The following is a 24,329-nucleotide window of genomic DNA, read 5'->3' as shown; positions in this document are numbered from 1 at the left end:
ATTTTGGATCCTGAGCCATCGTAACCTTCGTTCATCCTCACGTATACTTTAAATCATCTCTAGATTACTTATAATACCTAATACAATGTAAATGCATTGTAAATAGTTGTTATACTGCATTGTTTAGGGAATAATGATAAGAAAAAAAGTCTGTACATGCTCAAACAACAAGTGCTGGAGAGAGAACTTCCGGGTTTTGCCAATCCGCGGTTGGTTGAATCCGCGCATGCGGAACTCACAAATAAAGAAGGCTGACTACTCTAAAAAAAACTGGTGCACACTAAAATACAGTGCATTAAAAAGTATTCAGTCCCCAACCCTTTGTTCACATAAATGACTATTACAACTAGAGATTTTGATGAATTTAACTGAGAATTTTAATTTGTGAATCACATGCTCCTTTTCCACAGTAGAGGCCAAAAAACAGAAAAAAGTTCAGCATGAGAAACTAAAAATTCAAAAAGTGAAATATCAGTATTTCAAAAGTATTCATCCCCCTTTGTTTGATACTTAAGTGAACCACCTCTCACAGCTATTACAACCAGTAGTCTTTTGGGGCAAGTCTATATTAGTTTTGCATGTCATGTTGGAGCAAGATTTGCCCTCCCCTTCTTGCAAAATTGCTCGAGCTGTGCCAGGTTAGTTAGTAAATGACGGTGAACAGCAATCTTGAGGTCTTGCCAGAAATGGTCATGGCCTATCAGTAGTGTCAACAGAGCTTTACCAAGGGGGATTTCTCGCAGGCCGGTGGCGGTTATTTAAAAAGCAAGCTTCAAGTGCATTTGTCCATTGTACGTGGCCTATCGATGGCCATAACTGGAGCACCAATCGTGAGTTAAACAGCGGGAAGGTTCAAGCACAAAAGGATGACACTCTTAGCGGAGCAGTCATCAATGGAATGATCTGAGGCAGAGTGGTAGGGTTTTAGCTCATTCAGGAATCAGCGATAAATTACTTGTGAGGAATAGAAAGAGGAAGAATGCCTGTGAGGCCGGTGTTCTGTCCTGGGTGTCAGATGTGGGAAGTCCAAGAGACTCTCAGCCTCCCAGATGGCCACATCTGCACCAGATGTGTCTAGCTGCAGCTCCTTAGGGGCCAAGTTAGGGAACTGGAAATGCAGCTCGATAACCTTTGTCTGGTCAGGGAAAGTGAAGAGGTGATAGAGAGGAGCTATAGGCAAGTAGTCACACCTGGGCCTCAGGAGACAGATAAATGGGTAACAATCAGGAGAGGGAAGGGCAGGAGTCAGATACTGGAGAGTACCCCTCTGGCTGTCTCCCTTAACAGTAAGTACTCCTGTTTGAGTACTATTGGGGGGGTGACAGCCTACCCGGGGGAAGCAACAATGGCCACGCCTCTGACACAGAGTCTGGCCCTGTGGCTCAGAAGGATAGGGAAAGGAAGAAGACAGCAGTAATAGGGGACTCTATAGTTAGGGGGTCAGGCAGGAAATTTTGTGGATGCAGGAAAGAAACACAAATGGTAGTTTGCCTCCCAGGTGCCAGGGCCTGGGATGTTTCTGATCGTCTCCATGATATCCTGCAGTGGGAAAGTGAACAGCTAGAGGTCGTGGTACACATTGGTACATTCTGGATCATTGGGACCTCTTTTGGGACAGATGGTCTGGGTCCTACAAAAAGGATGGGTTGCACTTGAATCCGAGGGGGACCAATATCCTGGCTATTGGGGAAGAGTTTAAAATAGAATCGTTGGTGGGTGGGAAATGACCTGAAGAGATGGAGGAAAGGGTGGTTGGCTCACAAATAGAGAAAGCTTGGAGACAGTGCAAGAGGGAGGATAGAGAAGGGATACGCTCAAACCGATGGTTTGAGATGTGTCTATTTTAATGCAATAAGCATCATGAACAAAGCGGATTAGCTCAGAGCGTGGATCAGTACTTGGAGCTATGATGTTGTGGCCATTACAGAGACTTGGATGGCTCAGGGGCAGGATGGTTACTTCAAGTGCCAGGCTTTAGATTTTTCAGAAAGGACAAGGAGGGAGGCAAAAGAGGTGGGTGTGTGACACTGCTGATCAGAGGTAGTGTCACGGCTGCAGAAAAGGAGGAAGACATGGAGAGATTATTTACTGAGTCTCGGTGGGTGGAAGTTAGAAACAGGAAGGGGTCAATAACTCTACTGGGTGTTTTTTTATATACCACCCAAAAGTAACAGGGACATTAAGGAGCAGATAGGGAGACAGATTCTATAAAGGTGTAATAATAACAGGGTTCTCATGGTGGGAGATTTTAATTTCCCAAATATTGATTGGCATCTCCCTAGAGCAAGGGGTTTAGATGGGGTGGAGTTTGTTAGGTGTATTCAGAAAGGTTTCCTGACACAATATGTAGATAAACCTACAAAAGGAGAGTCTGTCCTTGATCTGGTATTTGGATATGAACCTGGTCGGGTGTCAGGTCTCTCAGTGGGAGAGCATTTTGAAGATAGTGATCACAGTTCTATCTCTTTTACCATAGCATTGGAGAGGGATAGGAAGAGACAAGTTAGGAAAGCCTTTCCTAACTTAGGAAAGTAAGGGGAAATAATGAAGCTATCAAGAAGGAATTTGGAAGCATATATTTGGAACAGATGTTCTCAGGGAAGTGTACGGCAGAAATCTGGCAAATGTTCAGGGGATATTTGCATGGCGTTCTGCATAGGTACGTTCCAATGAGATAGGGAAAGGATAGTATAGTGCAAGAATTGTGGTGTACAGAAGCTGTTGAAAATCTAGTCAAAAAGAAAAGAAAAGCTTATGAAAGGTTCAAAAAACTAAGTAATGATAGAAATCTAGAAGATTAAAAGGCTCGCAGGAAGGAGCTTAAGAATGAAATTAGGAGATCCAGAAGAGACCATGAGAAAGCCATGGCGAGCAGGATGAAGGAATACCCCAAGGCATTCTACATGTGAAGAGCAAGAGGATAAGACATGAGATAATAGGACCAATCAAGTGTGACAGTGGAAAAGTGTGTATGGAACCAGAGGAGATAGCTGAGGTACTTAATGAATACTTTGCTTCAGTACTCACTACGGAAAAGGATCTTGGCGATTGTAGGGATGACTTACAGCAGATTGAAAAGCTTGAGCATATAGACATTAAGAAAGAGGATGTGCTGGAGCTTTTGGAAAGCATTAGTTGGATAAGTCTCTAGGACAGGACGGCACAGGATGTACCCCAGGCTACTGTGGGAGACGAGGGAGGAGATTGCTGAGCCTCTGGCAGTGATCTTTGCATCATTAATGGGGACAGGGGAGGTTCCAGAAGATTGGAATGTTGCAGATGTTGTTTTCTTATTCAAGGAAGTAGAGATAGCCCAGGAAATTATAGACCAGTGAGTCTTACTTACTTTGGTAAGTTGATGGAAAAGATCCTGACAGGTAGGATTTATGAACATTTGGATGAACAAATATGATGGCAGAATATAGTATTAATGGTAAGACTCTTGGCAGTGTGGAGGATCAGGGTCTGAGCCCATAGGAAACTTAAAACTGCTGCGTAGGTTAACTGTGTGGTTAAGAAGGCATACGATGCATTGGCCTTCATCAACCATGGGATTGAGTTTAAGAGCCGAGAGGTAATGTTACAGCTTTTTAGGACTCTGGTCAGACCCCACTTGGAGTACTGAAACTCAGTTCTGGTCACCTCACTGCAGGAAGGATGTGGAAACTATAGAAAGGGTGCAGAGGAGATTTACAAGGATGTTACCTGGATTGTGGAGCATGCCTTATGAAAATAGGTTGAGTGAACTTGGCCTTTTTTCCTTGGAGCAATGCAGGATAAGAGATGACCTGACTGAGGTTTATAAGATGATGAGAGGCATTGATCGTGTGGATAGAGAGGCTTTTTCCCAGGGCTGAAATAGCTAACATAAGGGGGCACAGTCTTAAGGTGCTTGGGAGTAGGTACAGAGGAGATGTCAGGGGTAAGTTTTTTTTATGCAGAGAGTGGTGAGTGCGTGGAATGGGCTGCCGGCAACGGTGGTGGAGGTGGATACGATAGGGTCTTTTAAGAGACTCCTGGATGGGTACATGGAGCTTAGAAAAATAGAGGGCTATGGGTAACCCTTGGTAATTTCTAAAGTAAGTACATGTTCGGCATAGCATTGTGGGCCGAAGGGCCTGTATTGTGCTGTAGTTTTTCTATGTTCAATCAGGTTAAAGTCAGGACTCTGACTGGGTCACTCAGGGACATCAATTTTCTTCATTTGAAGCTACTCCATGGTTGCTCTGCCAGTGTGCTTTGGGTCGTTATCCTGCTGAAATACTAACATCCTCCCCAGTTTAAGCTTTTTGGCAGAAAGTAGGAGATTTTTACCCAGAAACATTTTGTGTTTAATAACATTCATCTTCCTATCAATCCTGACCATATTTCCAACCCCAACTGCTAAAAGCAGCCCCATAGCACGAGACTATCTCCTCTATACTTTACAGTTAGAATGGTGTTAAATGGCTGATTTATGCCAAGTGTACTGCTTAATGTTGAGGTCAGGAAGTTCCACTTTAGTCTCATCCAACTACAAGACCTTCTTCCACATCTTTACATTATCTTCTAAGTGACACTTTGCAAAGTCTTTATGGGCAAGGATATACTTTTTTTAGCCAGGGATTCTTCCATGCCACTCTTCCATAAATACCCTTTTTGTGCAAGGTTTTAGAGATGGTGGAGCCATGAACTTCAGCTCTATTTGCAGCTACTGACTTCTGCAGCTCAATCAGTGATTGTGACTGTCATAGTAGCCTCTCTTACAAGTACTATTTCTCTCCGATGACTAAGTTAGAGAGGAGGGCTGACCAAGGCAGTGTGGCTGTGGTTTCATATCTTTTCCACTTTTTCACGATGGACTGCACTGAGCTCCGAGGTGTGTTCTGTGCCTTTGAAATGGTCTTGCACCCTTGCCCAGATTTGTGTTTCTCTATTATCGTTTCCCTGACTTGCCTTGAATGCACTTTTATCTTCATTTTGGTTTTGTCTGTTGAAAATCTACCATACTGTTGGACCTTATACAGAGGGAATATTTACAGTTTTCTTATGAATTCATTGAAAACAGGTGAACCTGCAATAATCTACATTAACAAATTGGGTGGGCTGGTCAGGTAATATACTGCCACTGAAAAAAGTTAGCGCAATTACAAAGGGATGAATCCATTTTTCAGCCTCACAATTTAGATTTTTTAACTTTTGGTGAATTGTTGACAGGTTTTGGAATTTTTCTTTTGATTTGATGTGATGCACCATGTTTTGTAGATTAGCTCAAAATCCTGTTTTAAATTTAGAAAATGAAACAGTAAAATGTGAAAATAGTTGTGGAGGCTGAATATTTTTTCCAGGCACTGTACAAGACTCCAGTATCTCCAGAGAACTAGTAAGAAGGCAATAAAGTATCACCTCTTGAGTTACCAAACAATCTGATTATTTTTATGATAACGTTATCTAAATGGTCAGAATCAATAACTTTCAGAAATGGATACTGGATCAGAAGAGGCACTAGTTGATTTCATCTTCTCTTGACTTGAGTTACTAAGGACATTTGTACTTCCTAAACAAAGTTCAGAAGATCATTTACTCTGAACCAACATGAAGATACAAGTTACAAACCTATATCCTGCACAAGAGGTGTATTTAGTCACTACACCTTTAGCCTTTTAATGATATGGCTCATATTATTGCCATACACATACTCATTTAACCTTATGGGCATTGCTTGGAAAAAAATCAAAAGTAGACTTTGTGCTTCTTAGAGAAAAAAATTACACAAGCTGAGCATTACCCAAAATAGATCAAGACAAAGCTGGTGACTGAATGACACATCTTGGAACTTCAACACGGGAGCTGCTATGATGTAAAGGGCACACTGTAATCCATGTGCCAGAGATACTGAGTAGTGATTAAATCCAAATAAATATTAAAATTGCAGCTTCTCTGCAACACAATAATACACAGTTGAGTTAATTTAAATGTACATGAGCTCCAACAATACAATTTCAATCACTGCAAAGTACTGAAATGTTAAACCAGGCATGATGCTAGGAAGCAGTATTAATACTTCACAAAAATACACTAAACCTGTTATTAAAAAAAGCCCATCGCTGAAACATTTATCTTCTGGTGCTATTTATCGTCATGTCCAACTCCAGTGGGTCTGAACAGACTCGCGTCTGCCCCTCCCAGCCCTTGCCATACAAAACAACAATCATCATGACACCTCAGTCAGATTTATTTGCTAATCGATAGAGTAGGTACACTAAATTTTGACTCTGATTATAGTTTCAACAGTCAGACTGTAGATCTATCTGGACCTGTATCTAAGTCTGATTTATTTGTAAGTCAGGTACAACATATACTGCCTTTGCTGTTGTCAAGGGTCTAGAGATTTACATTTACTCCTGACCCTGAAAGTTATAGAAAGGGTCAAAGAGGACTTCTCCTCTGACCATGAAAACATGGCCTTGGGAGACAAACTGATCCTCGAGTGACTTCAATGCCAGGGTCGGGAATGGTATAGTCCTTTGACATGGAGAGACTGGCAAGAAAAGGCAGGCATAGCCACTTTTAGCAGTTCGCCTCTAGAATAATGAGCTGATTATGGACTGGCAGTAATCAACTCTTTGTTTTGCTAGAAGGACAGAAAGAGGGCCTCATGAAAACACACCTTATACAAGCACAGGCACTTTTTGACTGCATAATCACCTCACTGGAAGATCACAAGGATATCTGTATCATCCATGTCACCATTCACATTATAACTTCCAATGATGTGGCTCCAAATCAATAATAGCAACACAAGAGATGCCACAAGAAAAATGCATGTTGATGTAATATATTTCCACCAGTAAACATAATAGAAAACAAACAGGAGGAGGAATAAGCCAAACAGCACTCTGTGCCTGCTCTGACATTATGGCTGGTCTTCCATCTTAGTATCATTCTCCTGTTCTGCCTCAATATTTTGATTCCTCTAATATGCCAAAAATCTACTGATTCTGGTTTTAATATGCAATACTTTTTTATCATAGAAAAGCCTTTGACTCCAGAGTTAGGGGCTATGTAGAATCATCAATTTGGCAATCCAGAGAAATTATCCATTTTACAGCTGCAATCCGCAATCTTAATTGATGGCCTCTCAAAGACCAAATTTCAATGCACACTGCTGTCATTTAGGGCTGTGCCATTACCTCATTCATAAACTATTGCATTTAACTCACAATTTTTCTGTTGGAATGAAGTTAATTTACAAGAAAGATGGGAAATTGTTCAGCCTGTTTATTATTGTGCAACACTGCATTGCAGCAAAGATCAACATAAACACTGGCAAACAATTACTTCCCAGATCCAGGGAGTCCCTCTGATGAAGGCTTATTTTGCTGAGGAAGTTTTGATCACCTTCAATAAACTAGCCCAGTCCAGGACAAAGCTTACAGTCTACCAACAGTGATTTCTACCATCTTGCATGATTTTGATCATTGACTACCCTAGGTGGCATCTCAATCAGACAGGTGCCACCAATAATGCCTCTGCAAAATCATTCACATCCACTAGCAGAGCAACTGAACCAAAGTGGTCTCTCCAAGACCATGGATTGCTGGGAAGGCTACCTTGTTTGAAAATCCAAACCCACAATCTGAATCTCTCTATTCTAAGCTCCAAGATGGCAACAGATAATGAGTTAAGCAGAGGAAACTATTCAATGAGCCTCTGAAAAAAAGCTTCCACAATGATTTGTGGGAATTCTGGTCAATAACCACACAGAAGTGGGTGACGAAGTATTCAAAATGAATTGAGAATTTCTTCTATTTGTTTGGAGCACAAAGACAACCATGTAAACAGGAAGAGAACAGCATTTCAGAGGTTATCTACTTGCCTACCCCTTCAATCTACCTCTTGCTGACATAGTCTGGCAGCTACGTCCTGCGCCACCAGTAACAGAGTCTACAAATCTCACATTGGCCTCTTTAGCCACCACAGAACCCCACAGATTTGGAAACCAGGCACTCTCAATCCTGAGAAATTGTCTAAAGGATGTAGGTACACTCTGATTAATAAGCCTGATGGCTGGATAGGTAGATTAAACACGATTGGTGGGTTAAGCAGCTCCTAAGTAGTTAAATCTGGGCACATTCTAACACAGAAACAGACAAAAATAGCACATAATGCAGCAACATAATTATTACTACACAGTTTGACAGATAGAGCAGACTTGATAAGACTATTACTAACTGTGATCACAATTTTAGACTCAAGCATTTCTGCTTAAAATCCTGTACCAAGATATGTTGCTTTTTATCCCAAATGAGTTAAGTTTTATTATAATTTGTGCATTGGATTAGATGAATATCACTATTAAACTTACTGAGCATGGTACCTACCTTGTGCAAGACCGTGCATTACATACTTTACCTGGAAACAAAATGTACTGGCTGCTTTGAGGCAGAAGACAGTTTTGTCTTTTCAGACTTGGATCAAAGCTTGATGCACTGATTTTCAAACATGAAGTCACATACAAGACTCAGCAGGTCTATGAGAAACCAATCTGCTCCTCAGAAACAATTTATTGCTGCTTCTTGTCCTGTGGCTCTCTCTCCACTCAACATTGTATACACCTCTCCTTCATTCATTAATGCTTTAAAAGTTGAAAGTTGGCCTTCCAAAGAACCAGGTGCCCTTCAATCTGCTGCTGCTCAGCTTCAAATTAATTTAACATGAAGCAGAATTGTCCTTTCAAAGACACCGATGGTATCACAAATCTGAAGGGAACACTCAATAAACTACCTTCATCCCAAAGGACATAGCTGTGACAGAAATAAGTGAGGGAACTAACAGAAGGGATAAGCCTACTTCACCTCATTCTCATTGACTGTGGTAGCAACTGAACTGAGCATCATGCAATCCTTGTGGGGACAAAATCTGCCACCTTCCAGCACATCATTGTGCCTGCATAAGTGCAAGCCCAGTGATGTCTAGAAGCTCAGTGATATCTGGTCAAAGCAACACCCCCATATACCACCTTATGTTGTTGTGGCCTCTACCACCAAACTCTTTCTGCTGTCTGATTTGCTGTTTACAAAACACACTGCATTTATTTGCCCTGACTACTTCAATAGTAGATCCCTATCCTGCAACTCCCATCACCAAGAGTAGTAGGCACAAAAGAATACTGCCACCTGCAGGTTTCCTTCCAAGCTATACACCATCCCCACACAGAAAAATAAAACAAATAGGAAGGACCAAATACCCGTGTCCCAAAAAGTGAACAACTTTAAAACAAAATTAAATGCTACACGCTGCATATTGTGCACACTGATGAACTGGAATCTGGTTGTCTGCTGAACATTTCTGTGCCATTATCACAAAAGCCTCGAGAGTTCATTCCATTGAACGCTTATTAATGTGGATAGTATTTAGCAAATTCATGATCCTGAAATAAGAAAATTGACACCAATCTAATCCATAATGCTGATTACAAGCAGATTGCCATCAATTGGAAATTAGTGTAATCCCTCATTGAAAACATTTATAATAGAAATTATGAAGATACAATGCTAAGAAAGAAAGAGAAATTGTTAGGGTATGCCCTGTCCAATTAAACTGATTTTTGAGGGGTAATACAGGTTGACAAGGGTAATGCTAATTAATTCAGCCTACATGGATTTCAGCAAAGCTTTTGACAAGATCAGACATAGCAGGCCAATCAAGAAAGTGTCAATTTAAATCTGAAATTAATTTGGAGGCAAGGTGAAGTACAGTATGCTTTTGCGACTGTAAAGCTTAGATTAGTGAGGCTTGAGGTTCCATAAAGTTCTTTACTCTGTCCGTTGCTTTGTGTAATATATACAGTCGGCCCTCCTTATCTGCAAATTCTGCATGCGCGAATTCAACCAACCACGAATCACGAAAACCCGTAAGTGCTCTTCCAGCACTTCTTATTTGAGCATGTACAGACTTTTTTCTTGTCATTATTCCCTAAACAATGCAGTATAACAACTATTTTACATAGCATTTACATTGTATTAGGTATTATAAGTAATCTAGAGATGATTTAAAGTATACGGGAGGATGTGTGTGGGTTATCGTGGATCGGGGTTGAAAAAAAACTTAAGTTCTCCTACTATGTAAGTCGGAACAGGTACATCCGATATTATTTAGCGTCAGTTAGTCAAACGTTTCTCTTAGTATATAGTATATATTTTTATCTTTCTATGCATATAAAACACTTGAGAATGTATGTTTCAGCGCTGGGCTCAGGAAGTTTCCCAGTTCGATCCAGTGACAGACCACTTCTGAGTGTGCTCTCCACCATGCCAAGTTGATGTGGAGGATCAAAAACCCAAAGCCCCAAAATTAAACTGCTGCGTTGCTTAGTAATAATTGTAGCTTTCATTGGGGCAAAGCCTTTCTCACATTATCCTTTAAAATTATTCCGATCGTTGACCAAAATAGCCTAATGCTTTTCCAATGACTGACAGCGTTTCACCTCTTTCCGATCACTTTATTACTTCCACTTTATTTTCAATCGTGATCGTGATTATTTTCGTGAACAGAAACACTGCGGATTCAGAGTTCTACCACCAGGTCCTAATGTCCACCGCACTGAGACATGTCAAATAAGGTCTGGGGGTTCTGCTGTGTCCTAAGATCCACCTCATTCAGACAGGTTGAAATAGGGACTTGAGCATCCGTAAATTTTGGTATCCGCGAGGGGTCCCAGAACCAATCCGTTGCGGATAAGGAGGGCCGACTGTACTTGGTTTAGGCTCAAATATAGATAACAATGAGAAGTTTTCAGAGGATGCAAAATTTAGAAGTTATGAAGAAAGATTGATAAAGCAAGAGGAAATTTAATTGAGTTGTATAAAATTAAGCTCAATCTACATAGAATTAACAGAAGGAACATAAAGACACCACATAAATGCAAAAGGAAACACCTATGGATTCTGGAAATCTTAATAGCATTTGGCTTATTTGGGCATGCATCAACTTAGGTTATACTTACAATTTAATTTACTATTCATTCAGAAATTCCATTTATAATTTTGAAGGAGTGGACCATTCAGAATAACTACATTGTGCTCTTTTAAAATCTCATGCCTGATTAACATTCTCTATTTTTAATAACAAATTAAAGCAATCATTGAAAGAAAAAAACATTGCTCAATTAATATTAATGTCCTCTGTAATTTTTCATGCCATCCTCAGATACCTAGTCCATGCCATACGGGTCAAGGCTTTGAATGTGAGTGTGTGCCCGTATAGATATACACACACATGCATACAATATATATACTGTAATACTGTATATACAAGGTGCGGAAAGGAACTATATATATGGTATTTTTGTTGTTTCCATAGCATTTAACTGTTCTTTTTAAAAACGAGGTCAAGTTGCTATATATATATATATATAGAGAGAGAGAGAGAGAGAGAAAGACACACACACACTCAAATGTTTTATTATTTTATTCTCCAAGTCAGACTCCAGCAGTACGTGTGCTCTGTCGCATGCATACTTCTGACTGAGTAGTACTTTCAACCCCTTTCCTGTTAATATTCGATAGATCCTCTTTCAGTGCATATTTGGACCAATGTGAGAAATCACAGCACTCTGCCTGCCAGTAAAACATCATCTAACACCATACTTCCAGCACCATCCTTGCTTACATTCACCACACAAATATTACCAGAAAGTGAGTCTTTTAAGATCTCTTTTACATTGGAGGTTATTCACTCTTACAACACTAAGTAACCTTTTCCATTCCCAATTCACAAAATCACCATTGTTTTTTTTCAGCATCCTCTTTCTTTCAGTAAATCCAGTGTTTTTAATGCTCAAGTCCATTCCATGAGCTAATATTTTCCTACAGTGATTAACTTACAGCTTTTGGATCTCATCTTGCCTTTTATTAACTTAAACACACATTCCCTTGTTTGACTTTAACATTTTAATTTTGGGTAATTGCATTTACAATTCCTGAAATGGCCCATTCAGAAATTTAGTATACTGTATTTATCAACCATTTTATCACATCTTTCATGGTTCCTTGAAAGATCACACTTCAAGAAATACTGAATGTATTTCTTATACAAGGCTATTGAAATCTTTGATGCTGCCTTAACCAATATACTTAAATGTGTAGATGAGCACTTGAATCACCTAGGCACAGAAGGCGGTAGGACAAATTGTAGAAAATGGGATTTATATGGATGTTGCCTACTGCTTGGTGTGAACTCAGTGGGCAGAATGGCCTGCTTCCTTGCTTTATTTCTCTCTGAGAATCCTTTCCTGTTTCCTGCACAAATTGTAACAGTTGTTTTTAATATTCAATTATGCTTAGTATTTAAAGTCATGTATTTGGAGCACCTTTGTTGATTACAGGTTTTAAAAAAAGCCTGTACCATAGCATGACATATTTAAAGCTCTTCTACATTTTTTCACATTGTAGTTCTTCTCAACCAAATTAGTATGGTTCTTCCAACCAGCCTGACTTATACATTAGCCTAGAAATGTATTTGTGGTACTCTGTAATAACATCAGCAAATTGATCTCTGCCTCCAAATTTCAAGCAACTGAAGTTTAAAAAAATGGTGATGAAGATTCTCAGGTGGATCAAATAATTGTTGAGTTCAGTACACTGTATTACAAACTGGTGGATATCAAAAATTGAAGAGATAAGAAGTATCCCAGATATATAGCTTTCAGGTGTAGACCACTAGTTGTATTTTTAAAGTACATTTTATACAGATCACCACACCTTGCATGGAAAACGTGTTTAAATAAGAAAAGAGATAATAAAATATTGGTCCAGAAGATGGATTTTGAGATTGAGAATGAAAGGGAAATGATTTGAAGAGGTTTAAAGAAGCAGCTACCAGTATGAGCTGTCAAAATAAAAAGACCGTATCACTGATTGAGTGGTAACCTCTTCAATTGTGTGGTGCACAGGAAAACCATTCATGTGAGCACAATCCTATTAATATCAAACAGATGTGCTCAGTGCACTCTGTTCTGAAAGTTAAGCGTGTTGCTCTATTCCTGCTGAAGCAGCTGGTCTAGCTAAGGCATTATTTAAATCATTCTGATTGAGTGACTTTGGATAACTAGACTGAAAAATGAATGGAAGCATGAAACCATTGAACTGTACATGGTACTGGTATTTAAACACATCTGGTGAACCTATGGGTTACTCTTCCAAAAATGCAAAGGAACAGCGTAAAGAAGAGCAAAATTAAATTACATGTTGGTCAAGTACCACAGATCTGAAAGAACTTTTTTCATTCCTGATGTTGAGTCCTGCTACTATTTCTAATTGTTTATTATTTTTAGTGAAAACAGTTTCTCAATTGTGATGTCATTAGAACAGAACCAGCTTCACAAAGTGGTACAAAGGCAATAAGATTGATTCTCATTGAAATACATTCCCCTTTGTTTCTCTCACTAAAGAACAAGGGAAAGCAACACATAATTATAAAAAGACAGCTATTCATGACTTGCAGCATTCCACAGGGACCCCAAAGTCTCTGTTCTTTCATTAATTATAGAGTCATAGCAGGGACCTGTTCCATAGTTCTTTGAAAGTATCAACACAGGGTAAAAAGAGTGATGAAGAAGGTCAGGGGATGGTATGCCTCAATTTTACAGAACTCTGGTTAGCCCACACTTAAAGAGTTTTTTGTGCAGGTTTGATCGCCACAATATGGAAGGAATGTGGAGATGCTCCAGGATGCTGCCTGATTTGGAGGACTTAGTTATGAAGAGTATGGACTGGCTGAGTTTGCTTTTCCTGGAGATAAGGTGACTGATAGTTGACCTGATGGAGGTATTATAAAGGGCATAGACAGATTTGATAGTATTTTTATCAAAGACAAGAGGTTTATGATGAGAAGATGGAGGCATAAAAGGATACAAAACTAATTTGGCCAAATGAGATGTAGATGGTCATGGTGGTCTGAAGGGCCTGTTTCTGTTCTGCACAGCTCTTTGATTCTACATATAATTATATAAATGTATAATTACATATAATTTTTATATTTGCACTGAGATCTTTTATTGCTGAGATAACCTGTAAACTGAAAGTGTGCAAGGCTGCAGAAATTAAGTTGTAAAAACTATGTTGCTTTTAGGGTGCAGTATGTTGTACTTCAAAATATCAAATTTTGGTAGCAGAAAAAGGATGCTATGGAAGTAATCTATTGATTTTGATGTACAGCATTACTGAGGAGTCAGTACAAACTCATTAATTGCTGCTGAGAGACTTACCACTCTAAGATTTGCTTCTTGCAGTTTCCGGGCTCTCTCCTCCAAGCGCCGGGCAATGTTTGCCAGTTCAGCATTCTTCCTTTTCAGTCTCTTTACTTTTTCTTCCGTTTCTGGACAGCTGCTTTTCCGCTAGACAAGCAAAACACACTTTAGAACAATTGCTCTCTACCTCGATGTCCTCCCAGCCACTAGTACAAGCTAAACAAAATGGAACTTCTCCTTCAGCAACTGGATGCTCCAAGCTTGGTAAAGCAGCTACCCTACCAAAGGCTGTAAGAAATTGCAAAGAACTGTGAACACAGCCCAGTCCATCATGAAATCCAGTCTCCTCTGTAATGATTCTATCTCCACTTCTTACAGTCTTGGTAAAGTAGCGAGCATAAGGAAGAATCTGTCCAATCTCAATCATTGTCACCATTCCTCGCTCCCATAAGAGAGAAGGTAAAACAAGCTTGAGAATGTGCACCACCAGACAAAAGGACAGTTCCTACCCTGCCGTTACAAAATTCTTAAACAGACTCACTTGTATATTAAAGATAAACTCTTGACCTATCAATCTACATCATGATAGTCCTTGTACTTTGTCTTCCTGAATTGCACTTTGAAAATAATGATAAATTCTGCATTGTGTTTTCTTTCCTCCCTTTGCACTGCATTGATGTAATTATCTTTGGAATAATATGGCATAAAATATTAAGCTTTTCACCATATTTTGCTACCTGTGACAATAATAAGCCAATTATCACTTTAACTCTCATTTATTCCTAATGTACAAGTTAGGTGAAAATGACACATTGTTACGTACCCCGTAACTGGGTCACTTACCAGCAAAGATAGAGAGGTCCGTTGAAGTCTGATGGGACTATTTTTAACGGTATTTATTGATTAAAATACACAAAAATAATATCAATGCAAACATACTGATAATATACGTCGTCAATACTAAATCTAAAAGCGCGGGTATAATAATAATCAATAAGAAATAGCTCTATCGTTGTCTAGGGGATAATGTATTGTCCGATGGAAATATAAAAGACACTCAAGTTCATTCAAGCTGCAGCTTTTGGTTGGAGAGAGAGACGGAGGCTTAGAACTTGCCCGTTTTCCTTTTTATGATGTCGATCCTTCGAAATGTCGTCGGTGTCCTTTTTCTTTTAGCTAAGCCGTCTTCCGTGGTCAGTCCCACCAATTCCGAGGCAAATGGAAAAGGACGCACGTGGGCTTTCCACCGGATGCCGCTATTACGCTGTCACAGGATTTCTAGCATGTCTCCTGGTGCGTCTGAAAGGGGTTGTTCCCCAGACTCTCTTTTATCCTTCCTCATGGGGTCTCAGATGTCAATCACGTTGGGGAGGATGCCATCCCCCCAACCAGCCCACGTTGCTCATTCCTTGAGGACATCGATGAATAGCGCAGTGCTCAATACACAATTCCGTCTCAAAGAGACGATGGCCGTTTCCCGTAGCTTTGTATCGTTGAGGGGCCAGGACATTCCAAACCCCCTGTGGATTCTGCGTCTCTCTCTCATTTCCTGGGTCTCCTGACCTGACTTAATAGCGATCTTGCAATTCTCAAAAAGGAGGGGGCACAGGCGTAACACCCCCTTTCTTCAACGCGTTTTTTACCATCGGAAAAAAACGAAGTAATACAGAGTCTTACAGGATTTTAGAATCTAACACAATACAAAAGTTTTTTTTCTCTACAGAGTAATACAGTTATACATTCAATTCAGTATCTAGATAGTTACCGATTACATTGTCACTTCCTTTAATATCTTAACATCTTGTACCTTACTAAAGTCTTGCAGCATCAGACTCCAATTTAATAACCACCTATATTTTAGTTCTTATTTCTCTTTAGCAAACAAAAACTAAAGAGTTGTGATCTTAGCTTACGGGTATACTACAAAAGTTCATGCAAATACTAATCTTTATGTTACTTTCAAACTTAACAGGCAGGCTTCCATGGGGGTTGTCTTTTATTATTCACATGCTTTGTTGAAATCCCTTAAATCCAGCTTCTGCTATTTAAAAATGGCATCCCCATTAACCCTCGCCTCTTTTCCAGTTAATTCCCACGTGAGGAGCTTGTGCACCCTGGCGAAATAGGCTTTCGTCCGCTCCTTTCATAGGAGTTATTTTATCAACAATGTGTTCCAGACTTAGACCATTTCCCGAATTTCCACACAATTCTTTAATTTTACGCAAGTTGCTAGTTTTCTCTTCAGGACCCTTCAGGCTATTAGTTTTCAGTTTAAACTCTTTGTTCAAACAGCATTTCAAATTCTGCCTTTTTACACCACACTCTGGAATAACAAGAGGGTGTGGGGCCCCTTTACCTTCCAACTCAACCTGTAATTGATTCACAGGCTTTGTGGTACCGAGCCATTGTCTCTGTAGCCTGGTTGCTGCTTCTGATATCAGTCCAGCCTTTAAATTTTCTTCATTCAATTTGAGAACTACACAGTTCCCTTTTCCTTAAATAATAATATTCACCCCACCACCTTTGATCTCCTCACTCACTTTTACCACACCTTCGAGCACAAACACCTGGGAACTCTCACTTCCCACTATTACCAAGGTTAACCCTTTTTTCACTGAACCAAGTCCATCTGACCCACAAGGATTGCATTCCTTTTCAACTGAATCAAATACCTCAGACTTTTTCTGAGCTCCATTACTAGGTTCAGTACCACGTGCATCCACATCTTGGACACACTCAAACGGGACATTTGCCTCTTCCAGGCTTTCAATACCCATACCCGGTCCAAATTCTAAATTCCCCTGATCCTCCCAGCTACTCTCTGGGCAACTCCCTTCTGGAGTAAACTCAACCCTGTGGGCTGAAATAACCTCATCTGCCAACCCAGCAGACTTCTTCAAGGTAAGGGCACTCTTTTCATCTAGGACTGCCCTCATTTCATTATCGGGAACACCTTTAGAATTTTCCACTTCTTCAAACAGTTCTGCCAAACCAGACAGATCATCCATGTCCAACCCTGGACCTTTTAACAGCTTTATCTGTTTCTCATCTTTATTTCATGCCTCTAGAACTTTTCTCCTCGCTAAGGACAGGTCTACCTCCTCTCCCTTACTCTCTTTCACTTTACTACTCTTAGTTTTACCACCCTCTAAACCCTCGTGGTACAGGGTCGGTAAAAACGTCTTGGCCAAATCGATAGTGGCCGGATTTAAACTGCTCTCGTTCTCAGCTGCCTTTCTCGACATGCTGCGAGTGATCGCGCATGCGGGATAGATCTTGGAATCTAGGGGCGGGGCCTCCACCGGCTGTCTCGTCAGCTTCATTGCTGACCAAACCTTACCACCGGCTAAATCATTACCCAGAAGGACGTCCACGTCAGTTCTCGGGAATTCTGATCGCACCCCCATTTCAACTGGTCCAGAGACCAGCTCACAATTCATAATGATCCTATGCAAGGGCACCATTTCCGTCCCTTTTCCTATTCCTTTCACAGCTACCATTCCCGTCTTGCGACCAAAATCCAGCACCTTACTGCTAATCAATGACAGTTCAGCCCCCGTGTCTCTCCAGATTCGCATGGGAACTGGTGGGTCTCCCTCTCTCACAGACACGGTTCCGTTTGACATACAAGTCTCAGACCCTTCTTGTACTCTGTCTACCCGGGGCTCTCTTGTCGATTTTACTGATTACCACGGCACATCCAATAGGGACTGCTGCTTTCCCTTTTCTTGTCTCCTTCCTCGAAGCAAAGCACCTAGATGCAATATGTCCCCCCTTTCCACAATTAAAACAGGTCAAGCCCGGAAATCTCTGGCCGTCTTGCCTCTCCTTCCCAACCTTACCACTAGCTCCCAGTGGGACCTCTGCCTCAGCCGGCGGGCTTTCTCTATCGTTCCCACGGTCTCTCTGGGAACTTTTATTCAAGGAAAACTTTGTCTTGTGGGTTAGGGCATATTCATCTGCGAACCTAGCAAATTCGGAGATGGACTTATTCGGCTTCTCATTCAAATACATCCGGATATCCTCTGAAACACCACTTTTAAATTCCTCAATCAGAATTAACTCCCTGAGACGCCAAAAATCCTCTTTCACTATTTCTGCTGTACACCAACGATCCAAGAGCACACCCTTCTCATAGGCAAACTCGGTATACGTCTGATTCCACCCTTTCTTTAAATTTCTGAACTTTTGTCTATACGCCTCAGGTACCAATTCGTAAGTCCGGAGAATGACCTCCTTTACTTGGGCATAATTCTCCGCTTCTCCCTCCTCCATGGACAACGCCGCATATGCTCGTTGTGCCTTCCCCTTTAACACACTTTGTAACAGCACCACCCACTGTTCTTTGGGCCACTTCTGATTCACTGCCACCTTCTCAAAAAGCAAGAAATAACTATCAACATCCGTCTCCTCGAACGGAAGTACTAACCTCAACTCCTGACTAACATTAAACCGCTCCTCTCGGTCTGACCCTTGAGCTCTTCGCTCTTGCCTTAACTTCTCCATATCCAAGTCATGTTGCCTCTGTTTCTCTGCCTCCTCATACTCTCTCTCCTTCTCGGCTCTTTCCTTTTCTTTCTCAGCTCTCTCCCTCTCTTTTTCAGCTGCTTCCAGCTGTTTTAACTGAAATGTAATGCTCTCTTTGCTTCTCAGCTCGGTCCTGCTCTTTTTTCACCCCTAACCCCTTTAGCTGGAGTTCATGCTCCCGTTTCACCTCTAACTCCTTTAGCTGGAGCGCATGCTCCCTTTGTTTGTCGGCCCTTTCTTTCTCTCTCTCAGCTCTTTCTTTCTCTCTCTCAGCCCTTTCTTTCTCCTTCTCAGCTGCTTCCAGCTGCTTTAATTTAATTTCATGTTCCAACCTTAATTTCTCCAACTCTAACTGAGCCGTCCCACTAGCTGGTAACTTTTCAGGGATATTTTCCAATACCTCAGCTGCAAACACATTCTTCTCAATATAAAACTGACTTATGGCCCTTCGCACCTCCCACTTTTTCATTGACAACCTCACCTCTGCGAGGTTTAGCCCCTTCGCCATATTTATCAAGTCCGATTTGGTGGCCACCTCTAGCGCCTCCAGAGTCGGGTTTTCTATAAATTCATCCACGTCCATCTTTGCTGGTTTCCCGTCTGGCTACCCGCGTACCACATCCAAGTTTGGACTTACAAGCCCGATTCACTGGCCTCCCAATTTGGTGTCAAATCTCAAGACGAGAACCCCAATTGTTACGTACCCCGTAACTGGGTCACTTACCAGCAAAGATAGAGAGGTCCGTTGAAGTCTGATGGGACTATTTTTAACGGTATTTATTGATAAAAATACACAAAAATAATATCAATGCAAACATACAGATAATATATGTCGTCAATACTAAATCTAAAAGCGCGGGAATAATAATAATCAATGAGAAATAGCTCTATCATTGTCTAGGGGATAATGTATTGTCCGATAGAAATATAAAAGACACTCAAGTTCATTCAAGCTGCAGCTTTTGGTTGGAGAGAAAGGCGGAGTTTAGAACTTGCCCGTTTTCCTTTTTATGATGTCGATCCTTCGAAATGTTGTCGGTGTCCTTTTCCTTTTAGCTAAGCCGTCTTCCGTGGTCAGTCCCACCAATTCCGAGGCAAATGGAAAAGGACGCACGTGGGCTTTCCACCGGCTGCCGCTATTACGCTGTCACGGGATTTCTAGCATGTCTCCTTGTGCGTCTGAAAGGGGTTATTCCCCAGACCCTCTTTTATCCTTACTCACGGGGTCTCAGATGTCAATCAGGTTGGGGAGGATGCCATCCCCCCCAACCAGCCCATGTTGCTCATTCCTTGAGGACATCGATGAATAGCGCAGTGCTCAATACACAATTCTGTCTCCAAGAGACAACGGTCGTTTCCCGTAGCTTTGTATCGTTGAGGGGCCAGGACATTCCAAACCCCCTGTGGATTCTGCGTCTCTCTCTCATTTCCTGGGTCTCCTGACCTGACTTAATAGCGATCTTGCGATTCTCAAAAAGGAGGGGGCACAGACGTAACACCATATTGAACTATAATATTAATAGGGCTATCAGTCATAAGGTTAAATACTAAGAATAAAGAGTGAGAATGCCAAGACAGGTAAAGACATTGAGGTAAAAACTTAAAGAACATAGATAAGAAATGAGGGAATGAGGGGGAGAGAATGAATAAGTGGCAAAGGAAAAGACAGGGTGGAGCAAAAACACTGAATGAAGATTTTGAATAGTTTCCAGAGTTACACAAGGGATAACAAAAAAGATTTCAAATAATTGTTTGCCCTTACCAGTAAAGTGTTCTCCTCTCTGAGTGTTATGCATGTGCGCTCTAACTCTTGAACAGCTTTCAGCAGTTCTATGTTGCGTCTCATCAGTGATCCATAACTACTGCCATTCTGGTGAAAAAAAACACACAAAATTAATTTAGTTTTGCAGAAACAGTTTCTTAGAAGGCTAAAGATGAACTGACTAAATTGGAAGATCAAAACACTAATAGTAATTCTCATCCAGAACTAGAACTGCAAATGTATATCATTAGAACTTATTGAAAATGAACAAAAGGACAGTCAATCCCTTATCTTTAATTTAGAAATGTTTTGCCATGATGGCTCAACTTGTGTTATGCTTTGAAAATCGGAAAATAAACCTGCAGATGCTGGAAATCTAAAATAAAAACAGAAAATCCTGAAAATAGGTCAGGCTGCATCTGTGGGATAAAAAGAGTTAATGTTTCAGGGTGAAGACCCTTCATCAAGACAGCGATGAACAAACTTTGAACTGAAATATTAAATTTATTTATCTTCCTACAGATGTAACCTGACATATTGTATACTCCCAGCATCTTCTGTTTTCATTTTATATATTTCCTATCCTTTTGATACTGATTCTATACTTTAGAACCCTTAAAACAATCTGCAAAGCCTGTTCCTCCTATACTTATCCTTTCTATCAGCAAAATTTTCCTTCTTTCTCTTCACATTTGTACACCTTCTTTTCTTAGAAACTAAAGTATCTACAGAAGTCACCTCAATTATTTAAATATCCTTTTCTAACCAACTTATTATATTTCCTTTACCCATTCTATTAAATACTTCGACCCATTCCATATTTGTAAATAATATCTCCAAATGCACATTTCTGGATTAATTCTGTTACGTTTATAAAAGCAAAAACATTTATTCAGGCCATTGTGAAGGATCCTCTCTACCAAACAGAACAAATGATAACTCCAAAATCATTATTATTTGTATGTTTAATATTCAGAAGCAACCTAGAAGCCTCTTTGTTCCAATTATTTTGCTCCAGATCTCCAGTTGAAAACAAAACTGTATTTTCAAATTTGTATTTTGTTCCTTGGCTATTAAAACCAGGATCATGGTTATTAAATTGAATAGACTATGCAAGTCAACTCAGTAGAAAGCCTTGCATTGTTGATCAATGTTGCTACCTCTCTTCCAAAAATACTAACAAAACAAATTCATATTTTTCCCAGTATGATTTCCTTTTGAAGACAAGAGACTGTAGACTTAGCAGCTGAAACAAATCTGGTTTGCAGTTTTCATTTTAATGTATTAATTTTTTTGGAATATTTTCATTGTGTACTGCTGGCATTATAACCACCTTTTACTACTCTTCTCTCCCTAATCTACCTTGGTCCCAACTTGCAGCTATCTATTCTCCAGAATAGTGCTATCTATCCTGTTAAAAAGGATGGCACAAACTGATTTCTACTACATGAAAGGTGGATTTGAGGTCTCTGATACTGAACATCAAACCCACATTTACCAGACTGCCATTGACTTCTGAATGACTTCCCTCTATGACCTGCAACCTCATATTTTCTTCAATCCTACAAAGCACAGATCTTTCAAAGAAAAACTTCTGTAGAATTACTGAAATTCATTACTGGCCACAGGACTTTTCTTCAATTACTGATTTTATTTTTTCTCTCCTTGTCCAGACTCTTTAAGATATCTGTAATTCAATGCTCTTAAGCAAATCAATGATTTCTACATTCCTGGTCTTAAGTGCCTCATCTTCATTAATGATGTCCAATTTTAAACACATCCATCCACCATAAGAGTTGCCTGTGAGGTCATCACTTTCTTCTTAAATGGAGGATAAATTATTCCTCATCCATCACTATTCTTTGGTATCTGCCTGAACTTATTTGATTTTAACAATGCAAAAACCAGCACAGGTTTGGTCACTCCATCTTAAATTCATCAAGATTAATTATAACAATTTAAAAGAAAACCTCAGCCTCAATTGCCTTTTCTATACAAATTACCAACGGCATTCAAATGAATGCACCTACAGTATGTTAGTTGCAACAGCTATTTATTTAGAGATACAGCATAAAACAGGCCCTTCTGGACCTTCAAGCTGCACCACCCAGCGACCTACCAATTGCCTAGTTATAGCACAATTTAGACTGACCAATAAACCTACTAACTGGTACGTCTTTCAACTGTGGGAGGAATCCAGCACACCTGGAGGAAACCTACGCACACACTGAAAGGAAATTTGTTTTTAGAGGACAACAGAATTGAACTCCGAACTCTGGCACCCCAAGCTGTAATAGCATCGTGTTAGCCACTACGCTACTGTGACAACCTATGTTTAGAATAAAAGGTGAAGAGTCATATATGATGTGTATCAGTTCAGTACCTTGTGGGAAAAAACTTTTGATTCAATTTTATAGTGCCAGATATACAAGGAAAGTATAGAAATACATACTGGTAGTGTCTGATTGTTCTCTATTGACAAGTTCCTAGTTTACTGACTCACTCTTGTCCTGTAATCAGTAAGTTCAATAACGATTTTCTATTTACATCTTTTAATCCTGTACTTGTCTGATTACCATACATTTGTGCCCCGTCTCACATTGCATTTTGTAATTAAATCTCAACTTCTACAGAACTTTCTCCTCTCCTTTCCTGCACCTTTAACGCATGAATTTCCAACTTTACAAGTTTGATTAAATAATCAACTTCCTCTCCACAGCAACAAGCTGTTTATTATTTTTCCCATATTCACAATATTCATGTACGTTTTTCCTTTTGAAAAGACTCCCTTCATTTTACTGCCTCTGGGTTATTCTGCAGTTATTTTCTAATTAAGAAACATATAACATGAGTTTCTTTTCTGACCAATGTCCTGTCAGACTGTCCAGCGTTAAGCAGGATTCCTTTCTTGATTATTGCTCCCAAGCTATTTACTTTGGCTTATATTTTAAAATATCCACATCCTTCAGAATTTGGCTGCATTACTCTCAATGAGTTCCGTATTATATTGATTTTAACAAAATCATGCTTTCCAGTTAATAAAATACTAATAATATGACCATACAATGGCTTTTACTGCACTATACAAAATGGTTGCTATCTTCAATAGTAATTAATGCCATTGGACTCAATTTTTTTTAGGAGGAAACATAGAAGGTTTGATATAATATTAAGAAAAACTCATCTAATTGAAAATGCCTGCACTGTGAGTGCATGATACAGGGTGGTAAAACATAGAATGCATTGAATAGTGTGTAAATTTCCCTTTGCTTCTTACCAATTCCACCACCCGAAGGCCAAACTTCACACTAATGACAGACACATTTTTAACCCTCTTATTATACTCCTCTCATTCTTCATGCTAAACAGATGCTGGCAAATCTTAAATCCAAAAGATTCTGGCAATATACATGTTTTTGAAGGGTAGACAAGAAGTAGCTGAGAGGGATATACATACATTGCCATTGGCACAAGGACTACACATGCAATGCGGAAGCAGGCATATAATCATAATGAGGGAATCACATGGGAAATTGTTGAAACATATGGCATACAAAATTATAATCAATGTGTGGAAGTCTATTAGTGAATCATGGAGATAAAGGTACACAAGTAGTCAGTGATAATGAATAATCACAAATACCTCAAAGTACATGGGGAAATCACTGAAACATGAGTGATCCACATAGGGACATCTCATAGGGACACTAAGGATGAAATTTTAGTCATACATGGAACAACAATACATTGATAATTATGTCTGAGGAATATATTTATGCATTAGTTCACAAGAGCACTTAGTTAATAGAG

The 24,329-nt window shown here is 39.9% G+C and overlaps 1 protein-coding gene across 7 annotated transcripts in view; it reads right to left on the bottom strand.

Annotated features, from left to right (window-relative positions):
* LOC140731787 (RIMS-binding protein 2-like) overlaps positions 1–24,329 on the bottom strand; it is a 311,475-nt gene that overhangs the window by 139,434 nt on the left and 147,712 nt on the right. For all 7 annotated transcript variants that reach the window (XM_073053584.1, XM_073053582.1, XM_073053583.1 and 4 more), the window contains 2 exons: positions 20,520–20,627; positions 14,249–14,377 (listed from right to left, as the gene is read on the bottom strand). In XM_073053584.1, coding sequence (XP_072909685.1) covers positions 14,249–14,377; positions 20,520–20,603 — 213 coding nt within the window. In that variant the 5' untranslated portion in view covers positions 20,604–20,627. The remainder of the gene's footprint in view (positions 1–14,248; positions 14,378–20,519; positions 20,628–24,329) is intronic.

Source organism: Hemitrygon akajei, chromosome 8, assembly GCF_048418815.1.
Source record: "Hemitrygon akajei chromosome 8, sHemAka1.3, whole genome shotgun sequence".
NCBI lineage: Eukaryota > Metazoa > Chordata > Chondrichthyes > Myliobatiformes > Dasyatidae > Hemitrygon > Hemitrygon akajei.
The sequence above is the reverse complement of the archived record's forward strand: the minus strand, read 5'-3'. Positions and strand labels throughout refer to the sequence as shown.